Source organism: Salvelinus namaycush, chromosome 21 (assembly GCF_016432855.1).
Source record: "Salvelinus namaycush isolate Seneca chromosome 21, SaNama_1.0, whole genome shotgun sequence".
Classification (NCBI taxonomy): Eukaryota; Metazoa; Chordata; class Actinopteri; order Salmoniformes; family Salmonidae; genus Salvelinus; species Salvelinus namaycush.
Genome location: NC_052327.1, coordinates 43,384,935 through 43,411,251, shown reverse-complemented (window position 1 = coordinate 43,411,251; position 26,317 = coordinate 43,384,935). Strand labels below are relative to the sequence as shown.

At 42.5% G+C, this 26,317-nt stretch overlaps 1 protein-coding gene across 1 annotated transcript; it reads right to left on the bottom strand.

Moving 5' to 3' along the window:
- Nucleotides 1-1,820: 1,820 nt before the first annotated feature.
- Nucleotides 1,821-25,378, bottom strand: LOC120065916 (protein NEDD1-like). The gene is made up of 13 exons (XM_039016960.1): nt 25,365-25,378; nt 21,818-22,034; nt 6,284-6,513; nt 5,777-5,981; nt 5,006-5,180; nt 4,703-4,828; nt 4,538-4,591; nt 4,095-4,202; nt 3,739-3,965; nt 3,322-3,469; nt 2,970-3,114; nt 2,798-2,864; nt 1,821-2,643 (listed from the first exon to the last, which is right to left on the bottom strand). Exons 1-13 carry the CDS (start codon nt 25,376-25,378, stop codon nt 2,539-2,541), a joined length of 1,821 nt encoding a protein of 606 aa, XP_038872888.1. The 3' UTR covers nt 1,821-2,538.
- Nucleotides 25,379-26,317: the final 939 nt, after the last annotated feature.

Genomic DNA, 26,317 nt, shown 5'->3' with positions numbered 1-26,317 from the left:
TTCGCTGGCCATGGCAGAACACTGACATTCCTGTCTTGCAGGAAATCACGCACAGAAGGAGCAGTATGGCTGGTGGCATTGTCATGCTGGAGGGTCAGGTTGAGCCTGCGGGAAGGCTACCACATGAGGCGCCTGTCTTCCCTGTAACGCACAGCTTTGAGATTGCCTGAAATGACAAGAAGCTCAGTCCGATGATGCTGTGACACACCGCCCCAGACCATGACAGACCCTCCACCTCCAAATCGATCCCGCTCCAGAGTACAGGCCTCAGTGTATTGCTCATTCCTTCAACGATAAACGCAAATCCGACCATCACCCCTGATGAGACAAAACCGCGACTCGTCAGTGAAGAGTACTTTTTGCCCGTCTGGTCCAGGGCCGGGGGGTTTGTGCCCATAGGAGACGTTGTTGCCGGTGATGTCTGGTGAGGACCTGCCCTCAGTTCAGCTTATTGCGGACAGTCTGAGCACTGATGGAGGGATTGTGCGTTCCTGGTTTAACTCGGGCAGTTGTTGCCATCCTTTACCTGTCCCGCAGGTGTGAGGTTCGGATGTACCGATCCTGTCCAGGTGTTGTTACACGTGGTCTGCCACTGCGAGGACGTCTCCCTGTATCGCTGTCATAGGCGTCTCACAGTACGGACATTGCAATTTATTGACCTGGCCACATCTGCAGTCCTCATGCCTCCCTGCAGCATGCCTAAGGCACATTCATACAGATGAGCAGGGACCCTGGGCATCTTTCTTTTGTTGTTTTTCCAGAGTCAGTAGAAAGGCCTCTTTAGTGTCCTAAGTTTTCATAACTGTGACCTTAATTGCCTACCGCCTGTTAGTGTCTTAACGACTGTTCATTAATTGTTTGGTTCATTGAACAAGCATGGGAAACAGTGTTTAAACCCTTTAGAGTGAAGTGATTTTGATTTTTACAAATTATCTTTGAAAGACAGGGTCCTGAACAGATGTTTATTTTTTTGCTGAGTTTATGTCCACTCATTGTGACAAGTTAATGTTCATATGAATCTGTCTTTGAAGTCAAGCTTCTCACCTTGGGAAAAACTTCAATAGAATCTTCCATCTCTGTCCTTTGTGTAGAGTCATACAAGGGACACTTTGGGCCGGTCCATTGTGTTCGCTTTAGTCCAGACGGGGAGCTCTATGCCAGCGGATCAGAGGATGGAACACTCCGTCTGTGGAAGACAGCCTTGGGTAAAACCTACGGCCTGTGGAAATGCGTGCTGTCAGGTGAGGGGTCAGACAATCTGACCCTGTGGTCCACTTCAATTGGATGTCATTCCAGAAATATGAAGTAGCTAGCATTTAGACTAAGTAAAAAAATACTTAGTCAATTTCTTTGTCGGTTCACAGAGGAGCTGATCTCAGACAACTGATGTCTCCTACCTGGCTACACCTGAAATAAAGGCCTGAGGTCCAGGACCCAGCAGGTCTACGCACAACTTCTGGCAGGGTCCCTATCCACTATCCCTAAATTGGACGTATGTGGGGAAGAGAAACTTGAGTCCTAACACACGCACTAGGTCTGTCAGTGGTCATCCTATTGCATTTCTCTATTTTGATGCAACCATGAAGTGTTTGCCAAGCATCAATGTTAGTTTTTATCAATAGTATATGGGAGAGATGTTTACATTGAGAAAACACATAGTAGTACTTTTGTCTCTTAATTCCTATTTTGCCATTGTTGCAGCTGTATTTCATTGTTAAATTAAATAATTTTAACATGCTGTCTCTAAAGTTTTCAGTTTGCACCATGAATGGTTCTATAAACATTCACCTTAACCAGAATTAATTACATTAACAAAATTGTACACATCTAGTATTTATATTCCTCTTCACAAAACATCAATAACAAAAACAAATATCTGATGGGCAAACTTGGCAACGCAAGCACACTTCAGAGGGAGCTTGGCACCACTTACTATTAGAAATTGATGACCAATATGACATTTTCTTGCCTAGTCCAAAGACAGTATCATGATTGGTGAAAGACAAAGGCATGCCCTCATTCTGTTTCAGTGTGCCAGTAAAAGCCAAAGATACTATCAACTTCAACCATACTATGCTGAAGAGAAGAACACCTCTTTCCATGACAGACTGACCAAGTGAAAGCTATGATTCCTTATTGATGTGACTTGTTAAATATTGCAACCCAATATTAGGAAGCTGTTCCTAACGTTTGGTATACTCTGTATTTAAGCAATGCATCTTCCTGTCCCTGGGTCCTTGTTGACCTCTCTTTATGCGAGGGGAGAGAACGGTTTGGAATTGGGCTAAAATTGTCCAGCACTGATAACCACGGTCACAGATGATTGATGTGACTGATAGCACACTTTGCAAAGAACATACTGGTCAATCCTTTAACTACCAGTAAGGCACTGAAGAGTAAATTCATTCCAAGATGGAAGGGGACTAAACCAGGACACAAAAAAAGGCATTGTCCCACAGAGACCTAATACATTCTGTCTGAGTTGAGAGGGGGCAACTGTTTCTAGGGTTGATGAGGTGGTAAGTCCAAGTCAACCTCTCAGTAATTGGCTCGGAGTCGTTTGTTCTCCTCCCTCAGCTTCTCGATCTCCTCTACCAGCGTGTCGTTGACCGAGTACTTCTCGACCAGACCATGGATCTCATTCTGAAACGCAGCAAGGAACCAAGGGGTAAGTTAGGGAAATGGAACCACAATGTAGACAGGTTTAGCTAGTGCTTTGTCAAGGGACTCTAAATAGTGTGTGGTGTGTAGTGGCACGTGTGTCAGTGGAGTAGGACCAGAGGGACATGTCACTTACCAGCTGAATGTAGAACTGTTTGACCATCTCCACCTGGAGGTTCACTATGTCTCGGTGGCAGGCGTCCCTGTTGAGGAAATGGAGTTAGCCAAAAATCCACAGAACTATTGACCAGAGATGCGCAAGTAGGTTCAACAACCGAGGGTGATCTGCTGTGAGAAAGTGCAACCACCTGAAGTCTTCCAGGGTCTCGTGGATCATGTTGCGAATGAACTGGATCTGCAGTGATGTGAGGGGAGCGCCTCCACCCTCTGCTCCAACAGCCTCCACTATTCTCTCTGATACAGAGGATGCTACCACTGAAGAAACTGCAGGGCCTGCTGACACAGGGTATTTTTCATTGATTTCATCAATGTACTACCACACAATTAATGTACTGTTGTGCTTAGATATGCTCTCTAGCATACAAATACACAGTAGCCATACACAATTTAAACAGTCATGCTATTAAACATATTAATTGATGACATTATGATGTATATCTGCAGCTGTTACCCACACAGAAAAAACAACCACAAACTCACCTGGTGCAGTAGTGTGCGGACCACCATTGAGGGGTGTGTTGTAGCGCAGTTGGGCCTGCATGTCATTGGCCGCCCTCAGGCTGGGTTCAGGGGTGAAGAACAGCTGTGCTGGTTGGCTGTGTGGGGTGGGGCCTTCACCCTTCTCATACTGTCAATCGAACAAACAACAGGTGAAGAGCAGCTTGAACATTTAGACAGGAAAAACCGACCGACTAAATAAGGGGTCTAATTTCAGGTTCTGGGGCCTCCCTGCCCATCTTTGATCGAGCCCAACACTATCACACTTGATTCAAGTAATGAAAGTCCTTGAATATTTTGGTCTGGGAAGACCCCAGGACCAGAATGGAATACTCCTGGTTAAAATGGTCTGTCAGCATTCCAAATTGTACAACAGCTGATTGAATAAAGTAAACTGACCCGTTTCAAATCCAGTGTGTCTGTCTGCGCTGGCGGCTCGGCATCCTCCTCTTTGATTGGTTGAGGGGTCTGGAAGACAGACAGGGGGCTGTAACAGCGCCCTCCTCCAGGTGTGCCCAGGGGAGTCTTGCGGTGTGGGGGTCCACCAGAGTAGGAAGGGAGGAAGTCCAGATTGTTTCCTTTCTTCCCACTTGTTACATCTGCGGTCATTCCATGGGATTTGTAATCTGGAGAATGAGTGAATCAATGGTCAGCTTGTACATTACAGTTAATGAGTTTGAAAAAGTTTACAGGTTTGTGAAGCTGTCCAGACCAATTTGAACTTTGAATGTCAAGGGACACAAATGGAATCTCACCCTCTCTGACTGGAGAGAAAATGTCCAGACTATTGCGTCCCACTTTGCTGAACTTCTCCGTGCTGTTTTGCCCTTCTCCTTCTCTGGAGAACATATCCAAACTGGTCCCTATGGTACATACAACAAGCCACAAATGTGGTCTCAATCATGTACACCAGTATAGATGATGTACAGGGGACAGTGAACTTTATTGAATGTTTACAGCAGTGTTTCTCAATCCATTCCTGGGTGAACCCGTGGTGCACATTTTTGTTCTATCCCAGCACTAACAAACCATCTTTAACTACTCACCAAGCCCTTGATTAGTTGCATCAGGTGTATAACAGAGGGTTAATTAAAAAAGACACACATCTTTTACTCATGGTTAGCTGTGCAGGGTCCTCATGAACTTTCAATGAGAACTTGAACTGTAAAAGAGGACATGCATGGCATTTTCCAAGTACCATTCCCTTTGATTCCACCAGGAGCATCACCACCCATCCCATGGGCTTTGTAATCTAAAGACAAAAAAACAACAAGCTGTCAGTTTAAAAAGAAAATGGTGTGATGACCAAATCCAAACTTAATACCAGTGAGTTGAAACTAAGTCAGACGAGTGGGGAGCTCACCGTCTCTTACGGGGGAGAAGATGTCCAGGCTGTTTCTACCCACGCTACTGAACTTGTCCAGACTGGGCAGGCGGTCAGCACCCGGCTGGCCCTCCGCCTCTCTGGAGACCACTTCCACACTGGAGCCTACACACACACACACCACACACACACACACACACACACACACACACAATGACAACCAGCTCTCTAGACCTCCAGGCTCAGGGTACCCCTGGTCTAGACCATGAATTGGAAATGGGGTGATGTTTCAGGTCAGGATGTTGGCCAGAAGTATATTTGAGGTACTAGAGCAGGTCTGACCTGTGCCCTGTGCCTGTCCATCCCCTCCATCTACCATGTGGGGTGCAAGCAGGCTAGAGGGGGGTGTAGAGGTGGAGCTGTGGGTGGCTGCTGGTAAGTAGGTATTACCCAGCCTGGCTGAGATCCTCTTGCTTGTGTGAGAGCTAGAAGACTTGCTGGATGCCATTTTACTGGACTAATGGGGGGAAAAAAGGGACATGGTTAGCTTGAAAAGGCTAGGTTTAATTGATCTCAGGTTACACATTCCAGTTAAATACCTACAAGCTTCAATACGGTCCCTATTGAGCACATGATTTAAAGTTTTAGATGCATCTTTATTAGTCAGGAGCCCAGCCCATAGCCACACAATACAGAGCTTACAGCACATGCTGTCAAGATATACACACCGAACTGGAAAAGTGCATCACTCTGGGAAAATTATTACTGTAATGACGAAAGGTTACAACATTTCCTATCAAGTGAAGTAGAACACTGTCAACTCATTTACACGAATTAAGGTAAAACTAGTTCATTTAATACAATATGCACAACAGACCAAAGAAAACCCACATGGTCTTGGCGTGCCTCCTTGTGCAGACAAATGGCATCCCAAAATCATTGTCTCTGTCACAGTACACCAGTGGTCCCGAACTAAAATTTCCTCTGAACTCAGCTCAAGAAAATTCAATTTGCGGGATTGAAAAGTAACATTTAAAAATGTTCAAATCTTGAATAGGACTTTTAATTCCCTGACTGGATTGAATTGAAAAAGCGCTGTGGTGTGTAGCCTACCTTGAGGTGTCTGCTCTGGGAGCTCTGGAAGCGCAGGCTGGTGATGGAGGTCTTGTGTGCAGTGGCAGTCTTGGTGGGAGCGCTGAGGTTGCGCAGGTCGTACAGGTACAGTCTGCCCTGGGTGGAGCCCACCACCAGGCCTGCCCCGTCTGGAGTGAAGTCAATGGCGGTCAATGGGGACTCCACACGCATGCTGCGGAGAACACTGCGAGAGAGAGAGAGCACACAAACACAAAATGTCAAGACTACATTAAAGCAAAAGAGCCAGCTCTGAAGTCCCTTTGCGCTGTTGAAGAACTAATTACTAGTAAAGGACCGCATCATTGAAAAAAAATACAAGGCCATTTCAAATGTGAATGTGTTTGACCCTCAAATTTTTTTGACCCTCAATGTGTTTGACCCGCAACAAAAGCAGCTTGCACAAAAACACCAACGTAACAGGCTCTCTCTCAGTCATACAGTATGTCTCTATACTTGTGAAGTCAATACTAAATCCCATTTTCTTACATCTTGCTGGAGGTGTCGTAGCAGATGATCTTCTTGTCCAGGCCCACGGTGACAAAGAGCAGGTCATTGGCTGGGGAGAAGGCCAGGCCCGAGGCGGGGGCCTTGTGGGCTCCATCAAATACGTGCAGCTCTTTCTGAGTGTTGGCGTCCCACAGGACCACAGAGCCACTATCTGACACACTGCCCAGCAGGGAGCGCTTCACCACAGAGTACTTCAGGTCGTGGATGGGCTGAGGTGGGAGGAACAGTGTTATTTTAGACCTATGAGTGTGTGACCTGACATTTTACCTTGGGAGCACCGTGAGCCAAAAAATATAAAAATCACATCGATAATTGTTGTAATTAGGCTTCGCTTTAGCACTTTAAGTGCCCTAGAGATAAAAGATATGACCCACATTACTGGCGCAATGTTTTTTTTCTATCGTGAATTGGCTATACATTCATTAAATTTCGCAGGCTTTTCCAAAACCACTCGTGGGCATTCGTTTACACCTTATTCAGTCATCTAACCTCATTAGCTAGTTAACAACCTGGGTCCGACTTACCAATAGAACTTAGGCTTGCAATTGTTTTCACAATACATCTTTCCTACAACTGCCAAATATGAACATGTTTCCCAAAACACCACGCAGTTCGCTCAGTGCATCGTTGAGGCATGTGTCGATATTGCCTAAACATCAGACTTGCCATGGTTACACCATGGATATTCAGTCTGAGGGAAAAAATATATATTTTAAAATGCATGGGTCTCTACAAACCAGAATGTTGAATAAAATGATATTTACACTTACTTTACCGTTGTCCGTGCTGTTGGTCCTTTTGACAGTAGGTGGTGGAGATGGGGTATCCACAGAAAAGTGTTGTTTACCCGACTTTTTGCGGTGCAGGTAGGTTCTGTCGCTTGTGTGTTCAATCTCCTGACGCATTGCATGTGATGCACAATAGCCAAATTTAACCGAACGTAGTTGACCGAAGCACATTTCCTGCAATCAGCTGTAAGTGTTTGTGAAATTTGCCAGCTGATTTTGTGGGACGGCGTTCGGTCTGTGGTTCGGTCAGGCTTGGCCATATTGTGTAAGTGTTTATCACGTGCGAGTTGCATCAGTATTGAACATACAAAACCGGAAAAACAAACCGATATACAGACCAGCGCACTGAAGGTCGGGTTGATAACACTTCCCTGTGGATATTTTGTCTAAGATTACCTCCGACATCGGGCCAAAATCGTCAGACAAATATAAGTAGAAATTAAGTTGGTTCAACATTCTGACTTAAAATGGGACTGTTCGGGAATGCTGAGCCTACATGTTAGAGATGAGCATGTAAGCATTTCAGATTCTAAAAGAGGATAGTGCCCATACTGATAGGATCAAAAGAAAGGCAGTGCTGCTCTCGGATTTGCTTTCTCTATTCAAATCTTAACTTAAAAATGGGACATTTCATATTTTTTCTAAATGTATATTCATCATCTAAAGCAGCACCCCAACATACACTACATGTGGACACCTGCTCATGGAACATCTCATTCCAAAGTCATGGGTCCCCCTTCAGTGTTATAACAGCCTCTACTCTTCTGGGAAGGCTTTCCACTAGATGTTGGGTGATTAGGCCTGGCTCGCATTCGGCGTTCCAATTCATCCCAAACTGTGTTCAAAATGGGTCTGAGGTCAGGGCTCTGTGCAGGTCAGTCAAGTTCTTCCACAAACCATTTCTGTATGGACCTCACTTTGTGCACAGGGGCATTGTCATGCTGAAACAGGAAAGGGCCTTCCCCAAGCTGCTGCCACAAAGTTGGAAGCACAGAACCGTCTAGAATGTCAATGTATGCTGTAGTGTTAGGATTTTCCTTTCCCTAGGGCCTAACCACTGGAACTAAGGGGCCTAGCCCGAACCATGAAAAACAGCCCCAGAACATTATTCCTCCTCCACCAAACTTTACAGTTGGGACTATGCATTGGGGCAGGTAGCTGTCCCCTGGCATTGCCAAGCCCAGATTCTTCCGTCAGACTGCCAGATGGTGAAACATGATTCATCCCTCCAGATAATGCGTTTCCACTGCTCCAGAGACCAATGGTGGCGAGCTTTACCCCACTCCAGCCGAAGCTTGGCATTGCGCATGATCTTAGGCTTGTATGCGGTTGCTCGGCCATGGAAACCCATTTCATGAAGCTCCCGATGAACAGTTATTGTGCTGACGTTGCTTCCAGAGGCAGTTTGGAACTCAGTAGTGAGTGTTGCAACTGAAGAGACGATTTTAACATGCTACAGCACTTAGCGGTCCCGTTCTGTGAGCTTGTGTGGCCTACCACTTCACGGCTGAGCCATTGTTGCTCCTAGACATTTCCACTTCACATTAACAGCACTTATAGTTGACTGGGTCAGCTCTAGCAGGGCAGACATTTGACGAACTGACTTGTTGGAAAGGTGGCATCCTATGACGGTATCACATTGAAAGTCACTGAGCTCTTCAGTAAGGCCATTCTACTGTCAATGTTTGTCTATGGAGATTGCATGGCTGTGTTCAATTGTCAGCAACAGGTGTGGCCGAAATAGCAGAATCCACTCATTTGAAGGGGTGTCCACATACGGTAAATACAAAAGTATGTGAAAATGGCGTGTTAATGTTTTGTAGTAAAAAAAAATGAAGATAAGTGTTTGCAATGACAACCAATTAGTAGGCAAAATCACAATGCACACCAATGATGTCATTGGAAACTTCTTACTATAAAACATAGATATGCGCAATATTCACATATGTTGATGTTGGGGTGGTGCTGATGAATATGACGTTGAAACATTTCCCTTTAACATAATTATTCCACAATACTGATGATGGATCAGCTCCTATTGAGATATCGCCCATGGCTGCAAATAAGAGGCGGCTTATTCTTAAAATGTTTTCTCTTTATCAAAAAATAAATAAAATACAACACATACAAAAGACAACATACAGATATGTACAAACAATACCCACTTGTTCTAACCCCTTATCTCCAGTGCCTGCACTACTCTCCGTACTCAAATTGCACCATTTTGTTCTTCTCCCACACACACTCTTTCAATATTTAGATAATGAAGCATATGATTTTTCCATTGTCTTAACGATTGAGGATTGGTTGATTTTCAGTATATACCCCATCGGGTATCTCACTGCACTCTCATATGACATGTCTTGACATATGCAGACAGACATTAAAAGTAAACTCAATACAGTAGTTTATATTGGATTAAGCATACATTGTTGTTCCAACATTCCCTCCATCGAATATCAGTTATTTTTAAGTCTTGGTACCAATAGCTAATATTTTTTGCTAAGCGGGTGTCAGTTAGGCTCTCTGCAAGGTTTTGTATCTCTTACCCATCGTATGAATATCCTTTTCTGACTCAAATAGAATTCTCCCAAGATTTGATATTGAAACTTGTTTATAAGTTTCATGTATTTGAAAATATCTACATTGGTCAGTGCAAAATAGATTTTAAATCCTATCAAGGAAATGTATTTATCTCCTATTACCAAGTAATTCACGGTTTCGATGCCTTTAGTTTCCCATGTGAGCAAATGTATTTATCTCCTATTACCAAGTAATTCACGGTTTCTATGCCTTTAGTTTCCCATGTGAGCAAATGTATTGGTGCATTCTGAAAAAGGTATTCAAGGATTGTTCAATAGGGTTTTTTGGAAGCAATATTGGTTCAAGTAGAATCGGTTTAAATTCCTTCCATATTGTTAATATGTATATCTTCAATATGTACCATTGTTCCTCTTTAGTGCATTTAACAGTAGGTCTCAAGTAAAAGCCTTGGGTGGCAAGTTGATACAATTCCAAGTCTGGAAGGTTAAAACCACCTTTATGGAGATGTCCCTGTTCATTTTATGAGTTGTATTTGCCCATAAAGTCTTATGGATGAGTATACCTTTTTAAAGGCCTGTCTTCGGTTGGGTAGTTGGTATTACCGAGAATAATTATAAAAACTTTGGGAGCCTGCCATTCTGAAGAGGTTTATTCTACCTGTAAGATTTATGGGAAGATTGTTCCAATTGTCATGACTCTCCTGAGGACCCAAAGGATCAGGTTAGTGGGTCAGCTCTTCAGCACCCTCTCTCTACCGCAGAGGGGGAGAAGGATGAAGTTGGCCCGGTTTTATGACTTCACAACCGGATAGTAAAATACCTTTCAAACTCTGGGCTCTGCAGTATTGAACATTTAATTTGAGTGTTACAGAGAGACACTTGGCCAAAACCGTAACATCAAAAGGTTGGACATTGAAACAATATTTCTAACGTAAATAATGTGGGAAATGGTTAGTGGGGCTCTAAACAATAATCATGTCAAATAATTTGTTGTTTTGTGATATTAAGGACGGTATAACGAAATAACGATAACTCTACAAATTTATATGTCCCAGTTATCAGATTTAGATCTAAATGTTGTGGAACTTATGATTAAACTATTTGTGAGAAGATGAAATGTTATTTTAGCCTTCTACATGAGAATTATCTTTCATGTAAAGTTTTACCCAGTCAGTAACCACGCCCACGTGAGCACGGACATTATGCCAAAAGGATGGAACACCCCTTTTGCCAGAGTGCTTATAAAAGGACTCCTAAAAATGTTACATATGAGACCAAAACATGCCGGGTTGCTGCCGATGTGGACAGTGGTCTTAGAACGGTTAAATGATTATTCAGGGTACAGCTAACAGACACCAGCTGCATTAAGTACTGCAGTGCATCTCCTCCTCATGGACTGCACCATATTTGCCAATTCTTGCTGTGAGATGTTACCCCACTCTTCCACCAAGGCACCTGCAAGTTCCCGGACATTTCTGGGGGGGGGGGGATGGCCCTAGCCCTCACCCTCCGATCCAGCAGGTCCCAGACGTGCTCAATGGGATTGAGATCCGGGCTCTTCGCTGGACATGGCAGAACACTGACATTCCTGTCTTGCAGGAAATCACGCACAGAAGGAGCAGTATGGCTGGTGGCATTGTCATGCTGGAGGGTCATGTCAGGATGAGCCTGCAGGAAGGGTACCACATGAGGGAAGGGGATGTTGTCTCTAACGCACAGAGTTGAGATTGCCTGCAATGACAACAAGCTCAGTCCGATGATGCTGTGACACACCGCCCCAGACCCTCCACATCGATCCCGCTCCAGAGTACAGGCCTCGGTGTAACGCTCATTCCCTCGACGATAAACGTGAATCCGACCATCACCCCTGGTGAGACAAAAACCGCGACTCGTCAGTGAAGAGCACTTTTTGCCAGTCCTGTCTGGTCTAGCGACGGTGGGTTTGTGCCCATAGGCAACGTTGTTGCTGGTGATGTCTGCTGAGGACCTGCCTTACATCAGGCCTACAAGCCCTCAGTCCAGCCTCTCTCAGCCTATTGAGGACAGCCTGAGCACTGGAGGGATTGTGCGTTCCTGGTGTAACTCGGGCAGTTGTTGTTCCCATCCTGTACCTGTCCCGTAGGTGTGATGTTCGGATGTACCGATCCTGTGCAGGTGTTACACGTGGTCTGCCACTGCGAGGACGATCAGATGTCCGTCCTGTAGCGCTGTCTTAGGCGTCTCACAGTACGGACATTGCAATTTATTGACCTGGCCACATCTGCAGTCCTCATGCCTCCTTGCAGCATGCCTAAGGCACATTCACGCAGATGAGCAGGGACCCTGGGCATCTTTCTTTTGGTGTTTTTCAGAGTCAGTAGAAAGGCCTCTTTAGTGTCCTAAGTTTTCATAACTGTGCCCTTAATTGCCTACCATCTGTTAGCTGTTAGTGTCTTAACGACCGTTCCACAGGTGCATGCTCATTAATTGTTTGGTTCATTGAACAAGCATGGGAAACAGTGTTTAAACCCTTTGCAATGAAGATCTGTGAAGTTATTTGGATTTTTACAAATTAGCTTTGAAATACAGGGTCCTGAAAAAGGGACGTTTCTTTTTTTGCTGACTTTATGTACATTGCATTCATATCGGGTTAGTCCACTAGGGACTTTATTGCATCGTGTTAATACTCAGTGTATAATCTATTGTGTGTGTGTTTAATTCATTAGTTAATTATATATTTACAAAGTCAATTTATGTAAGCTCATTCATCATGGAGACTAGGGTTTATGCAGATTTATAGGATACTAAGACGTTCAGAATGAGACTGAAATAGGAGCACATGAATGGATGACAGATAGTTTAGAGATATTCGCGTTAACTCAGGAAACACTCGCTAAATAAACTTTTCCCGTGGTGCCCCAGATAACGACTTAATTGTTATATGATTAATTTCATTGCGTAATAATTGAATGTGGTATGTGATTATTTCGATGAATAGCCATCATCACATTAATGGTAGTCACATCACGACACTTAAATAGATCAGGTTTCATATTGTTGAGTAATGGGATAAAGTTCAGTATACAAAATATTAAGAACACCATCGTAATATTGAGTTGCACCCCCCCTTTTGCCCTCAGAAAAGCCTCAATTCGTTGGGGCATTAACTCTACAAGGTGTCGAAAGCGTTCCATAGGGACTCCAATGCTTCCCACAGTTGTCAAGATGACCTTTGGGTGGTGGATCATTCTTGATACACATGGGAAACTGTAGAGCGTGAAAAACCCAGCAGTTCTTGACACAAACCGGTGCGACTAGCACCTACCATACCCAGTTCAAAAGACACTTAATCTTCATTCATCCTCAATGGCATACATACACAATCCATGTCTCAAGGCTTAAAAATCTCCCCACCTTCATTTTCACTGATTGAAGTGGATTTAACAAGTGACTGACCTGGATTCACCTGGTCAGTCAAAGTCATGGAAAGAGCAGGTGTCCTTAATGTTTTGTACACATTGTATATTTGCTGTTTGTTGCAACTTATGAAGCATCCTAACTCTTTGATATTGTTGTGGTCTACTTAAACAATTGCTGTAGATTGAATTATTATTTTTCCTATTGCAATTATTAAAACCCCCCCCCCCCCCCCCACATTCATTCTACATCCTTAGATATGAGTATTCTTAAATATTTTTAGCAAGGGGGGCATTGACTTTTCAATATTGGTCAGGTATATCAGGAGATCGTTGACAAATAGGTTTACTTTATATTCATGTTCGTCAATAGCAAAGCACAGATTACATTTGACCGATACTTTCCTTGCCAAAAAAACAGCGTCGTCTGGGTTTGGCTGTGGTAGGCCGTCATTGTAAGTAAGAAATTGTTCTTAATAGGGATAGCCCTCGTTTTCAATTTTAGCCTAAATAACATACCGAATCTAACTGCCTGTAGCTCAGGCCCTGAAGCAAGGATATGCATATTCTTGGTACCGTTTGAAAGGAAACACCGAAGTTTGTGGAAATGTGAATTGAATGGAGAATATAACACAATAGACCTGGTAAAAGAAAATAAAGAAAAAAACCAAACAGTGTTTTTTTTTACCACCATCTTTGAAATGCAAGAGAAAGGTCACTGTTATAGCCATCATTCTGGTTGTAATTCCGATAATGTCCACAAGATGGCAGCAGTGTATGTGAAAAGTTTCAGATGGATAACTTGGAGTATGACTGATCAAATCAAAGTTTGTCACATGAGCAGAATACAACAGGTGTGGACCTTACAGTGAAATGCTTACTTACAGGCTCTAACCAATAGTGCAAAAAAGGCATTAGGTGAACGATAGGTAGGTAAAGAAATAAAACAGTAAAAAGACAGGTTATATACAGTAGTGAGGCTATAAAAGTAGCGAGACTACATACAGACACCGGTTAGTCAGGCTGATTGAGGTAGTATGTACATGTAGATATGGTTAAAGTGACTATGCATATATGATGAAAAGAGTAGCAGTAGCGTAAAAGAGGGGTTGGCGTGTGGTGGGTGGACCACAATGCAGATAGCCCGGTTAGCCAATGTGCGGGAGCACTGGTTGGTTGGCCCAATTGAGGTAGTATGTACATGAATGTATAGTTAAAGTGACTATGCATATGATAAACTGATCCTCAAGACTTCGTGTGAAGTCCCCAGGTACATTTGGGCAAATCGTGAAGGAGACATTCGTGTTCATATTCCATTTTTCTGCAAGAATATCGTCAAATCGGTATACTTGGACTTTGATTTAGCTTTCCAAGTATTAGTAGCCATATTATAAAGTTCAACATTTGAAGCTACATTTTACAACATATACATGGTTTCCGTAAAGCCCAGCTCATTGGCCATCTAGCTAGCTTTGTTTGACCCCGATTGGTGCTTATTTGACAAAGATACAGTCGTTCAAGTGATGGAGGCGTCGCTCTCTGACCAAATATGGTGTCCAATAGGATATACTACACCCCTAATGATATAGTGAAGTCTTGTTACGTTCTAGGATCTCTGAGGAATACATACGAATGTGATTTGACTCGTTGAAACAACGTTTAGGGTGAGAGTTTCACAGATTCCTTTCTTTGCAAATTGAACGAGTGGAAATACAAAATTGATTGTGCGTGCTATATGGACCTTTTTAGGATATGAAAAAGGATTTTATCTAATAAAACGTCATTTCGTGTTATATCTGGGACCCTTTGGATGATAAATCAGAGCAAGATTTCAGAATTTAAGTTCACATTTCACCTTCAGAGGTGAATTTATCAAACCTATCGCGGTGAAAAAAATGTTAGGAGCTCTCAAACAAATGCATGGCATTTTTTCTCAGTAATAGCTACTGTAAATTAGAAAGTGCAGTTATATTAACAAGAACTTAAGCTTTCAGCCGATATAAGACACTTATATGTACCGACATTTGTTGTTTCTCTACAATCTGCGATCTTGACATAACGCGCTGCATGATTTACAACTGTCCCGTTGACGGGATGCCGATCCTTAACTTCTCTAGGGTAGGGGCCAGCATTGGGAATTTTGGATGAAAAGCATGCCTGTTAAGATATTTTATCAAGGTTTAAGATAAATGATTAAATAATTCTACCCAGAAACTTAACCATTAGGATTAGAGGTTATATAGCATGGACAAGGGGTAATTAAAAATGATAACCATTGTGGAAGAAAGGAATGTATGTATGTGCCGAAAGAAAGAGACTCGTTAACCTATGTTTGAACCGACCCAGCTATAACTCTGTGAAGACAAGACAGCGAGAGCACCTCCAGGTTTTCCGTATCTGGGGGGGACTGGAACTGCCAGCTAAGTGGTAATAAAGTGTGGTGAGACTTCAAGAGATAATTCAGATATAGTGTGTAATGTGTGTGCGTTAGTGTGTTGGAATGGACTTTGGAATCAGCTTTGTCTTGTCGGAGAGGAGGGACATTTTAGGACGCTATGTGTGATATATAAACTAATGTACATGGTATTTTGTGTAGAAATCTCTCGAGAATAAACGCCATTGATTATTTTGGTGGCTGGTTTGTCTATTTTATGCAAATAAGAACCTTACAAATTCTTATAAACGGACAGAGTGTTTGCTTTGTTATAATTAAATTGGTTAACGAACACATAGGAATCAAATTCCTTTATCAGTGCCCAAATTAAACTGCCTGCTACTCAGCCATAAAAGCTAGAATATGCATATAATTAGTAGATTTGGATAGAAAACACTGAAGTTTCAAAAACTGTTTGAATGATGTCTGAGTATAACAGAACTCATATGGCAGGCAAAAACCTGAGAAAAAATCCAACCGGGAAATCTTGAGGTTTGTAGTTTTTAAACTCATTGCCTATCGAACACACAGTGTCTATGGGGTCATATTGCACTTCCTAAGGCTTCCACTAGATGTCAACAGTCTTTAGAACCTTGTTTGAGGCTTCTACTGTGAAGTGGGGGCGAATGAGAGGGGATTGAGTAAGGTCTCTCCCAGAGTGCCATGAGCTGACCACGCGCGTTCATGTGAGAGGTAGCTTGCGTTCCATTGCAATTCTAAAGACAGGAATTCTCCGGTTGGAACATTATTGAAGATTTATGTTAAAAACATCCTAAAGATTGATTCTATACATCGTTTAACATGTTTCTACGGACTGTCACGGAACTTTTTGACCGAGTGATCGCGCCTCATGAATTTTGATTACTGGGCTAAACGCGAACAAAAAGGAGGTATTGGACATAAATGGACTTTATCGAACAAATCAAACATTTATTGTGGAACTGGGATTCCTGGGGGTCTATTCTGATGAAGATCATCAAAGGTAAGTGAATATTTATAATGCTATTTCTGACTTCTGTTGACTGCACAACATGGCGGATATCTGTTTGGGTTGTTTTGGTCTGACACAGCGGTTGCATTAAGGAGAAGTGGATCTAAAATTCCATGCATAACACTTGTATCTTTTAGCAATGTTTATTATGAGTATTTCTGTAAATTGATGTGGCTCTCTGCAAAATCACCGGATGTTTTGGAACTACTGAACATAACGCGCCAATGTAAACTCAATTTCTTTTATATAAATATGAACTTTACCGAACAAAACATACATGTATTGTGTAACATGAAGTCCTGTGAGTGTCATCTGATGAAAATCATCAAAGGTTAGTGATTAATTTAATCTCTATTTCTGCTTTTTGTGACTCCTCTCTTTGGCTGGAAAAATGGCTGTGTTTTTCTGTGACTTGGCTCTGACCTAACATAATCGTTTGGTGTGCTTTCGTCGTAAAGCATTTTTGAAATCGGACACTGTGGCTGGATTTACAACAAGTGTATCTTTAAAATGGTGTAAAATACTTGTATGTTTGAGGAATTTTAATTATGGGATTTCTGTTGTTTTGAATTTGGCGCCCTGCAGTTTCACTGGCTGTTGACGAGGTGGGACGCTAATAAAACATAATAAAAACCTATTTCTTTCACTTACTTGCTGTGCTGTTTCGTTGTTCATTTGTTCAGTCATTTCATTCTCAACCAGGATTTCTATGGAACGCTGTTTGGGTCTTTGCGTGTCAAAAAATGTCAAATAGCAATATTTGACGTGTCAAATAAGCTTGTTGACCAATCAGGACCTGAATATGACTGCATGTCCCATAATTTAATGCGTTAACACGTTTTTTTACGTAGTTATTACACATTGATTACACTATCCCTCGTATTTCATATGTCACAACAATTCATCGATATGTATGCTATGATGCTGGTAAAGTTGTCTCGCGCACCTACAGTGCTGGTCATTAAAAAAAAGCTAGCTAACTCATGGATGCAAACCATGTTCTTCCCCAAAAACATGGCAAAACGACATCTGTTTCAGGAGTTATAGTTAGCTAGGTGTCATCTAAAATAACCATAATTTATAAGACAGTTCTTATTTGATTAATGGTGGTCGGACCCATCTATGTGAAGCTAGCCACAATAAGGATTAGCCACAATAGTGGACTTTGTGGTTAGCCTTCAAAATACAAGTATGGCATATTTCTACTATTTGTATTCATTTGCATCACTGTCAATGACACTTATTTAGAAGGCAAACCGCAAATTCCACTACTGTGCCTAATCCTTATTATGGCTAGCTTCACAACACAACCTCATTAGCTAGATGAAGCTAGCTGGCTGCTTATAACATTAGCTTTGGGCAACAGGGTTAAGTAGCTGGCTAGCTATTTATTTTCATGAACTGAAGTTCAATAGGCGAACAACAATACTTACAAGGATTCCTAAATCATTGCTAAGAATAATGAAAATGACTGCAGTTCCTACTGGTCATTGTTTTCAGGCTGGTTGTATTGGTGCTAGCTAGGTACCAAGCTAAAGCTAGCTACCCCAGAAGTTGCGGTCGAACAAATTATGCTTTATTACCAACGCGGTATTGTAAACACATCGTTTGTGGCCGGTGTTTGGAGACATTTGTACAGTTGACAGGGCTACTGTATCTTTTTTTGACACACAAAGACCCAAACAGCGTTCCATAGTATGTATGTCGTGAAGCTAATAGCAGTGACGCTCCGGTAGGGCAACATCTAAACATTTTTTTTTTAAAGCGCACTTGGTAGTGTGTACCAGTGCTCGACCAGTCGGCAAAAACCAACATCACCCACGACAGAACGGTTGATTGTCAAGGGCAATGAATAGCATTATCTTGGCTTTAAATGGACTTTGCCTTTGAGTTGTCTCGCTGAAATTCTTACTCTTTCAAATGACTGCTCGACCCACACAACAGACATTGTGGGCTAGGTTAGGAATGCTGTGTAGCGCAAATATTTTTTTTTTAACGTGGCGTCATATAGGTATGCACGTCAGCTTTGACATCAGTTTTGCACGTCGGCGTTAAACTAGACATCTGATATGTTCACCGATATATCGTGCATCCCTATTTGCCAATACCTGTTATGTTTGGGTCGTGTTTAATACTTTCTGCAAGCGTTTCAATTGCCAGTGCGAACAGGAGAGGGGAGAGAAGACATCCCTATCTTTTGCCCCTCTAATTTGATCAGATAATGTATTGTTATATTTTTGCTTTAGGATATTTATATTAAAATTTATTATTTCGGGGCCTCCCGGGTGGCGCAGTGGTCTAGGGCACTGCATCGCAGCGCTAGCTGTGCCACCAGAGTCTCTGGGTTCGCGCCCAGGCTCTGTCGCAGCCGGCCGTGACCGGGAGGTCCGTGGGGCGACGCACAATTGGCCTAGCGTCGTCCGGGTTATGGAGGGTTTGGCCGGTAGGGATATCCTTGTCTCATCGCGCTCCAGCGACTCCTGTGGCGGGCCGGGCGCAGTGCGCGCTAACCAAGGGGGCCGGGTGCACGGTGTTTCCTCCGACACATTGGTGCGGCTGGCTTCCGGGTTGGAGGCGCGCTGTGTTAAGAAGCAGTGCGGCTTGGTTGGGTTGTGCTTCGGAGGACGCATGGCTTTTGACCTTCGTCTCTCCCGAGCCCGAACGGGAGTTGTAGCGATGAGACAAGATAGTAATTACTAGCGATTGGATACCACGAAAATTGGGGAGAAAAGGGGGTAAAATTAAAAAAAATATATAATACATATGTATTATTTCAGCTGGTAAGTTCAAAACTTCGGAAGCTTTCAATAGAAAAGGCCATTCAGCTGGTCAAGCCTTTTCGGCTATCAGCCATTATTGATAAATCTACACTGATTTTTTTTTTATACCCAACATGTAAAGTGTTGTTCCCATGTTTCACCAGCTAAAATACACTGAACAAAAAATGTACGTAAAAAGCAACAATTTCAAAGATTTTATTGATTTACAGTTCATATAAGGAAATCAGTCAATTGAAATAAATTCAATATGCTCCAATCTATGGATTTCATATGACTGGGAAGAGATGCATCTGTTGGTCACAGACACCTTAAAAAAAAAAAAAGTCTATCAGAAAACCAGTCAGAAAGTCAGAAAACCAGTCAGTATCTGGTGTGACCACCATTTGCACCTCATGCAGCATGACACATCTCTTCCGTATAGAGTTGATTGTGGCCTGTGGAATGTTGTCCCACTTCTCTTCAATGGCTGTGCGAAGTTTGCTGGATATTGTCGGGAACTGGAACACAGTCATAGACGTCGATCCAGAGCATCCCAAACGTGCTCAATGAGTGACATGTCTTGTGAGTATGCAGGCCATGGAAGAAACTGGTACATTTTCAGCTTCCAGGAATTGTGTACAGATCCTTGCGACATGGGGCCGTGCATTATCATGCTGAAACATAAGGTGATGGCATGGATGAACGGTACGACAATGGGCCTCGGGATCTCTTCACGGAATCTCTTCATTCAAATTGCCATCGATAAAATGCAATTGTGTTAGTTGTCCATAGCTTATGCCTGCCCATACCATAACCCCACTGCCACCATGGGGCACCCTGTTCAGCAAACCGCTCACCCACACAACGCCATACATGCTATGCTGTCTGCCATCGGCCCGGTACAGTTAAAACCGGGATTCATCCGTGAACTGCACACTTCTCCAGTGTGCCAGTGGCCATTGAAGGTAAGCCATTTGCCGCCTGAAGTCGACGACAAGCATGCAGATGAGCTTCCCTGAGACAGTTCGTGCAGCAACTCTTCAGTTGTGAAAAACACACAATTTCATCAACTGTCCAGGTGGCTGCTCAGACAATTCTGCAGGTAAAGAAGCTGGATGTGGAAGGTCCTGGGCTGACGTGGTTGCACATGGTCTGCGGTTGTAAGGCCAATTGAACGCATGCCTAATTCACTAAAACAATGTTGGAGGCTGCTTATGGTAGAGAAATTAACATTAAATTCTCAGGCAACAGCTCTGGAGGACATTGCTGCAGTCAGCATGCCAATTGCATGCTCCCTCAAAACTTGAGACATCTGTAGCATTGTGTTGTGTGACAAAACTGTACATTTTAGAATCGCCTTTTGTCCCCAGCACAAGGTACACCTGTGTAATGATCATGCTGTTTAATCAGCTTCTTGATATGCCACACGTCAGGTCGATGGATTAGTTTGGCAAAGGAGAAATGCTCACTAACAGGGATGTAAACAAATTTCGTACACAACATTTGAGAGGAAAACGCATTGTGTGTTATGGCCAATTTATGGGATCTTTAATTTCAGCTCATGAAATATGGGACCAACACTTTACATGTTGTTTATATTTTTGTTCAGTGTACATTTTGAGACTGCCTATAATGCATCTTAATTGTCACCCAAATTGTTTTTATTGTCTTTAATCCTTCAGCCACATATTGGATGACCAGTAACAAACCTGGTCCCTACCACCCAGAGACTGGGTGAGAATTGAATACGTTTAGGTAAATCCATTTGAATTCATTCACTTTTTTGACCACACAGCTTCTGATTTTAACAAAACCTTCATTCACATAGCCATTCATATTTGCCCCTTGTAGAAGCGCTCAGAAAGTGACTTTTTGGACCTGAATGCCAAAACATTAAGAGATAAAGGTGCTCAACATTAACCTATTGGCATTCCCCACCATACCATGAGACCCTGTCTTCAAGAAAATGTGTCAACTGATTGCGGGCACAACACAAAAAACTCAGATGTGTAATAGGGTTTAAGCTACAACATATGCAAATAAATACATTTTTTTTAAAGTACGTTAAAAAAATATATATATTCCTAAATCTTTTTTTTTTCAAGAAATAAATAGTTGACAACACTAAGCTTTTAAAAGATAAATGGTTAAGTTGATATTTTTCCAGTGATGAAGACATGGACATCTCATGGTATGAAAATAGGTCAACTTTTGAGCACGTTTATCTCCTGAATGTTTAGGCAAAAAGGTTACTTAATTACCATTTTTTCCAAGGGCAAAACATTTATGGAAAGTTATTTTTTAAATTTAACTAGGCAAGTCTGTTAAGAACAAATTCTTTTTTACAATGACGGCCTACCCCGGCCAAACCCTAACGATACTGGGCAAATTGTGCGCCGCCCTATGGGACTCCCAATCACAGCGGTTGTGATACAGCCTGGAATCGAACCAGGGTCTGTAGTGACGCCTCTAGCCTTAGATCGCTGCATCACTCTGGAGCCAAAAGGATGCTGTCAAAAAGTGATTGAATTCAAATGGACTTACCTAATAAGCAAAAGGGCCATGGTTAGTGTTAACTGTGTCCGGGCCAACAGAACACTCACCTGGTTGGTGCCGTGTCCAAAGGCCTTACTAGACAGGTTGGTGGTGATGCTGTGCAGGATGATGTCACCACTGGTGGAGCCTGATGCGATGTAGCTGTCACTACCATTAAAGGACACACACGTCACCTCTTCATTGTGGTCCTGGTGAGAGAGCGGAGAGACAAGTGAGGAGGTAGGTTGTGTTGGTAATAAAGGTAACTCCAAAATGTCTCGATATCTACACCGAAAGCTTTGCCCAAGATCAAGTGCAATGTTACATAGCACCAGGTTTTCAGGTGAGATTCGTTCAAAAGATAAGTGCTAGGACATACAGTTGAAGTCGGAAGTTTACATACACCGTAGCCAAATACATTTAATCTCAGTTTCACAATTTCCTACATTTAATCCTAGTAAAAATTCCCTGTTTTAGGTCAGTTAGGATCACCACTTTATTTTAAGAATGTGAAATGTCAGAATAATAGTAGAGAGAATGATTTATTTCAGCTTTTATTTCTTTCATCACATTCCCAGTGGGTCAGACGTTTACATACACTCAATTACTATTTGATAGCACTGCCTTAAATTGTTTAGCTTGGGTCAAATGTTTCGGGTAGACTTCCACAAGCTTCCCACAATAAGTTAGGTAAATTTTGGCCCATTCCTCCTGACAGAGCTGGTGTAACGGAGTCAGGTTTGTAGGCCTCCTTGCTCGAACACACTTTTTCAGTTCTGCCTACAGATTTTCTATAGGATTGAGGTCAGGGCTTTGTGATGGCCACTCCAATACCTTGACTTTGTTGTCCTTAAGCCATTTTGCCACAACTTTGGAAGTGTGCTTGGGGTCATTGTCCATTTGGAAGACCTATTTGCGACCAAGCTTTCACTTCCTGACTGATGTCTTGAGATTTTGCTTCAATATATCCACATAATTTCCTCCTCATGATGCCATCTATTTTGTGAAGTGCACCAGTCCCTCCTGCAGCAAAGCACCCCCACAACATGATGCTGCCACCCCGTGCTTCACGGCTGGGATGGTGTTCTTCGGCTTGCAAGCTTCCCCCCCTTTTCCTCCAAATATAACGATGGTCATTATGGCCAAGCAGTTCTATTTTTGTTTCATCACCAGGACATTCTCCAAAAAGTATGATCTTTGTCCCCATGTGCAGTTGCAAACGTAGTCTGGCTTTTTTATGGTGGTTTTGGAGCAGTGGCTTCTTCCTTGCTGAGCGGCCTTTCAGGTTATGTCGATATAGGACTCGTTTTACTGTGGATATAGATACTTTTGTACCGTTTCCTCCAGCATCTTCACAAGGTCCTTTGCTGTTGTTCTGGGATTGAATTGCACTTCGCACCAAAGTACATTCATCTCTAGGAGACAGAACGCGTCTCCTTCCGAGCGTTATGACGGCTGCGTGGTCCCATGGTGTTTATACTTGCATACTATTGTTTGTACAGATGAACGTGGTACCTTCAGGCGTTTGGAAATTGTTCCGAAGGATAAACCAGACTTGTGGAGGTCTACAATCTGAGGTCTTGGCTGATTTCTTTGATTTTCCCATGATGTCAAGCAAAGAGGCACTGAGTTTGAAGGTAGGCCTTGAAATACATCCACAGTACACCTCCAATTGACTCAAATTATGTCAATTAGCCTATCAGAAGCTTCTAAAGCCATGACATCATTTTCCATGCTGTTTAAAGGCACAGTAACTTCTGACCCACTGGAATTGTGATACAGTGAATTATAAGTGAAATAATTGTTGAAAAATGACTTGTCATGCACAAAGTAGATGTCCTAACCGACTTGCCAAAACTATAGTTTGTTATCAAGAAATTTGTGGAGTGGTTGAAAACAAGTTTTAATGACTCCAACCTACAGTGGGGCAAAAGTATTTAGTCAGCCACCAATTGTGCAAGTTCTCCCACTTAAAAAGATGAGAGAGGCCTGTAATTTTCATCATCATTTTCACACTTCAACTATGACAGACAAAATGAGAAAGAAAATCACATTGTAGGATTTTTAATGAATTTATTTGCAAATTATGGTGGAAAATAAGTATTTGGTCACCTACAAACAAGGAAGATTTCTGGCTCTCACAGACCTGTAACTTCTTCTTTAAGAGGCTCCTCTGTCCTCCACTCGTTACCTGTATTAATGGCACCTGTTTGAACTTGTTATCAGTATAAAAGACACCTGTCCACAACCTCAAACAGTCACACTCCAAACTCCATTTGCACAACAGCATGTGAAATTTATTGTCAATCAGTGTTGCTTCCTAAGTGGACAGTTTGATTTCACAGAAGTGTGATTGACTTGGAGTTACATTGTGTTGTTTAAGTGTTCCCTTTATTTTTTTGAGCAGTGTATTTCTCCCATGGGCGAAGAAATTCAAGAAGGGGTGATTATGATCACCAGTCCTTATGAGTAATTTTGATCCAAATGTGCAAATTGTCCAAACAGATTAGATGGATTATTTGAAATATGTTATTGGACAATAAACAGATATGGCTTTTTAACCTATACGGTCCAAATAATGATGATCCAAGCTTCTTTGAAAATATATCTAAGAATTTATCAAGTCTACAAGCAACACTAGACTCTATTATTATGGTGGGGGATTTACTGGTGTTTTGCGGGTACTATTTAATGAAGCTGCCAGTTGAGGACTTGTGAGGCGTCTTTCTCAAACTAGACACGAATGTACTTGCTCAGTTGTGCACCAGGGCCTCCCACTCCTCCTTCTATTCTGGTTAGAGCCAGTTTGCGCTTTTCTGTGAAGGGAGTAGTACACAGCGTTGTACGAGATCTTCAGTTTCTTGGCAATTTCTCCTGTGGAATAGCCTTAATTTCTCAGAACAAGAATAGACTGACGAGTTTCAGGAGAAAGTTATTTGTTTTTGGCCATTTGAGCCTGTAATCGAACCCACAAATGCTGATGCTCCAGATACTCAACTAGTCTAAAGAAGGCCAGTTTTATTGCTTCTTTAATCAACAGAAAGGTTTTCAGCCATGCTAACATAATTGCAAAAGGGTTTTCTAATCATCAATTATCCTTTTAAAATAATAAACTTAGATTAGCTAACACAACATGCCATTGGATCACAGGAGTGATGGTTGCTGATAATGGGCCTATGTAGATATTCCATTTAAAAATCAGCCGTTTCCAGCTACAATAGTCATTTACAACATTAACAATGTCTACACTGTATTTCTGATCAATTTGATATTTTAATGGACAAAAACTGTGCTTTTCTTTCAAAAACAAGGACATTTCTAAGTGACCCCAAACTTTTGAATGGTAGTGTATATTTACCCCCAAAATATATGGGGGTTTGGAAATAATGCAGACAATTACATTGATGGAAGCAACAATCTATCCGTAATATTAAAGCTGATCCACCCCTTAAAAAAAATTAAGTCTAAGGAAGTCTCGAGGTTTTGCTCGCCTGAGGTAGATTATCTCATGATAAGCTGTAGACCACACTATTTACCAAGAGTTTATCTGTATTTTTTGTAGCTGCCTATATACCACCACAAACCGATGCTGGCACTAAGGCTGCACTCAATGACCTGTATACCGCCATAAGCAAACAGGAAAACACTCATCCAGAGGCGACGCTCCTAGTGGCATGGGACTTTAATGCAGGGAAACTCAAATCCGTTTTACCTCATTTCTACCAGCATGTTAAATGTGCAACCAGAGGGGGAAAAACTCTAGACCACCTTTACTCCACGCACAGAGACACGTACAAAGCTCTCCCTCGTTCTCCATTTGGCAAATCTGACCATAATTCTATCCTCCTGCTTACGAGCAAAAACTAAAGCAGGAAGCACCAGTGACTTGGTCAATAAGAAAGTGGTCAGATGAAGCAGATGCTAAGCTACAGGACTGTTTTGCTAGCACAGACTGGAATATGTTCCAGGATTCTTTCGATGGCATTGAGGAGTACACCACATCAATAAGTGCATCGACGACATCGTCCCCACAGTGACTGTACATACATACCTCAACCAGAAGCCATGGATTACAGGCAAGATCCTCACTGAGCTAAAGGGTAGACCTGTCTCTTTCAAGGAGCGGGACTCTAACCCGGAAGCTTATAAGAAATCCTGCTATGCCCTCCTACGAACCATCAAACGGGCAAAGCGTCAATACAGGAATAAGATCGAATCATACTACACCGGCTGTGACGCTTGTCAGATGTGGCAGGGCTTGCAAACTATTACAGACTACAAAGGGAAGCACAGCTGCGAGCTACCCAGTGACACGAGCCTACCAGACGAGCTAAATTACTTCTATGCTCGCTTCGAGGCAAGTAACACTGAAGCATGCATGAAAGCATCAGCTGTTCCAGACGACTGTGTGATCACGCTCTCCGTAGCCGATGTGAGTAAGACCTTTAAACAGGTCAACATTCACAAGGCCGCAGGGCCAGACGGATTAGCAGAAGGTGTGCTCCGGGCATGTGCTGACCAACTGGCAAGTGTCTTCACTGACATTTTCAACATGTCCCTGATTGAGT

Coding starts and splice junctions, on each gene's coding strand:
- LOC120065916 (XM_039016960.1), bottom strand. Junction 5,181..5,776: donor CCCAGAGCAGACACCTCAAG/GTAGGCTACACA, acceptor TCCCCCCATTAG/TCCAGTAAAATGGCATCCAG. Junction 3,115..3,321: donor TCCGCACACTACTGCACCAG/GTGAGTTTGTGG, acceptor CTGTGTCAGCAG/GCCCTGCAGTTTCTTCAGTG.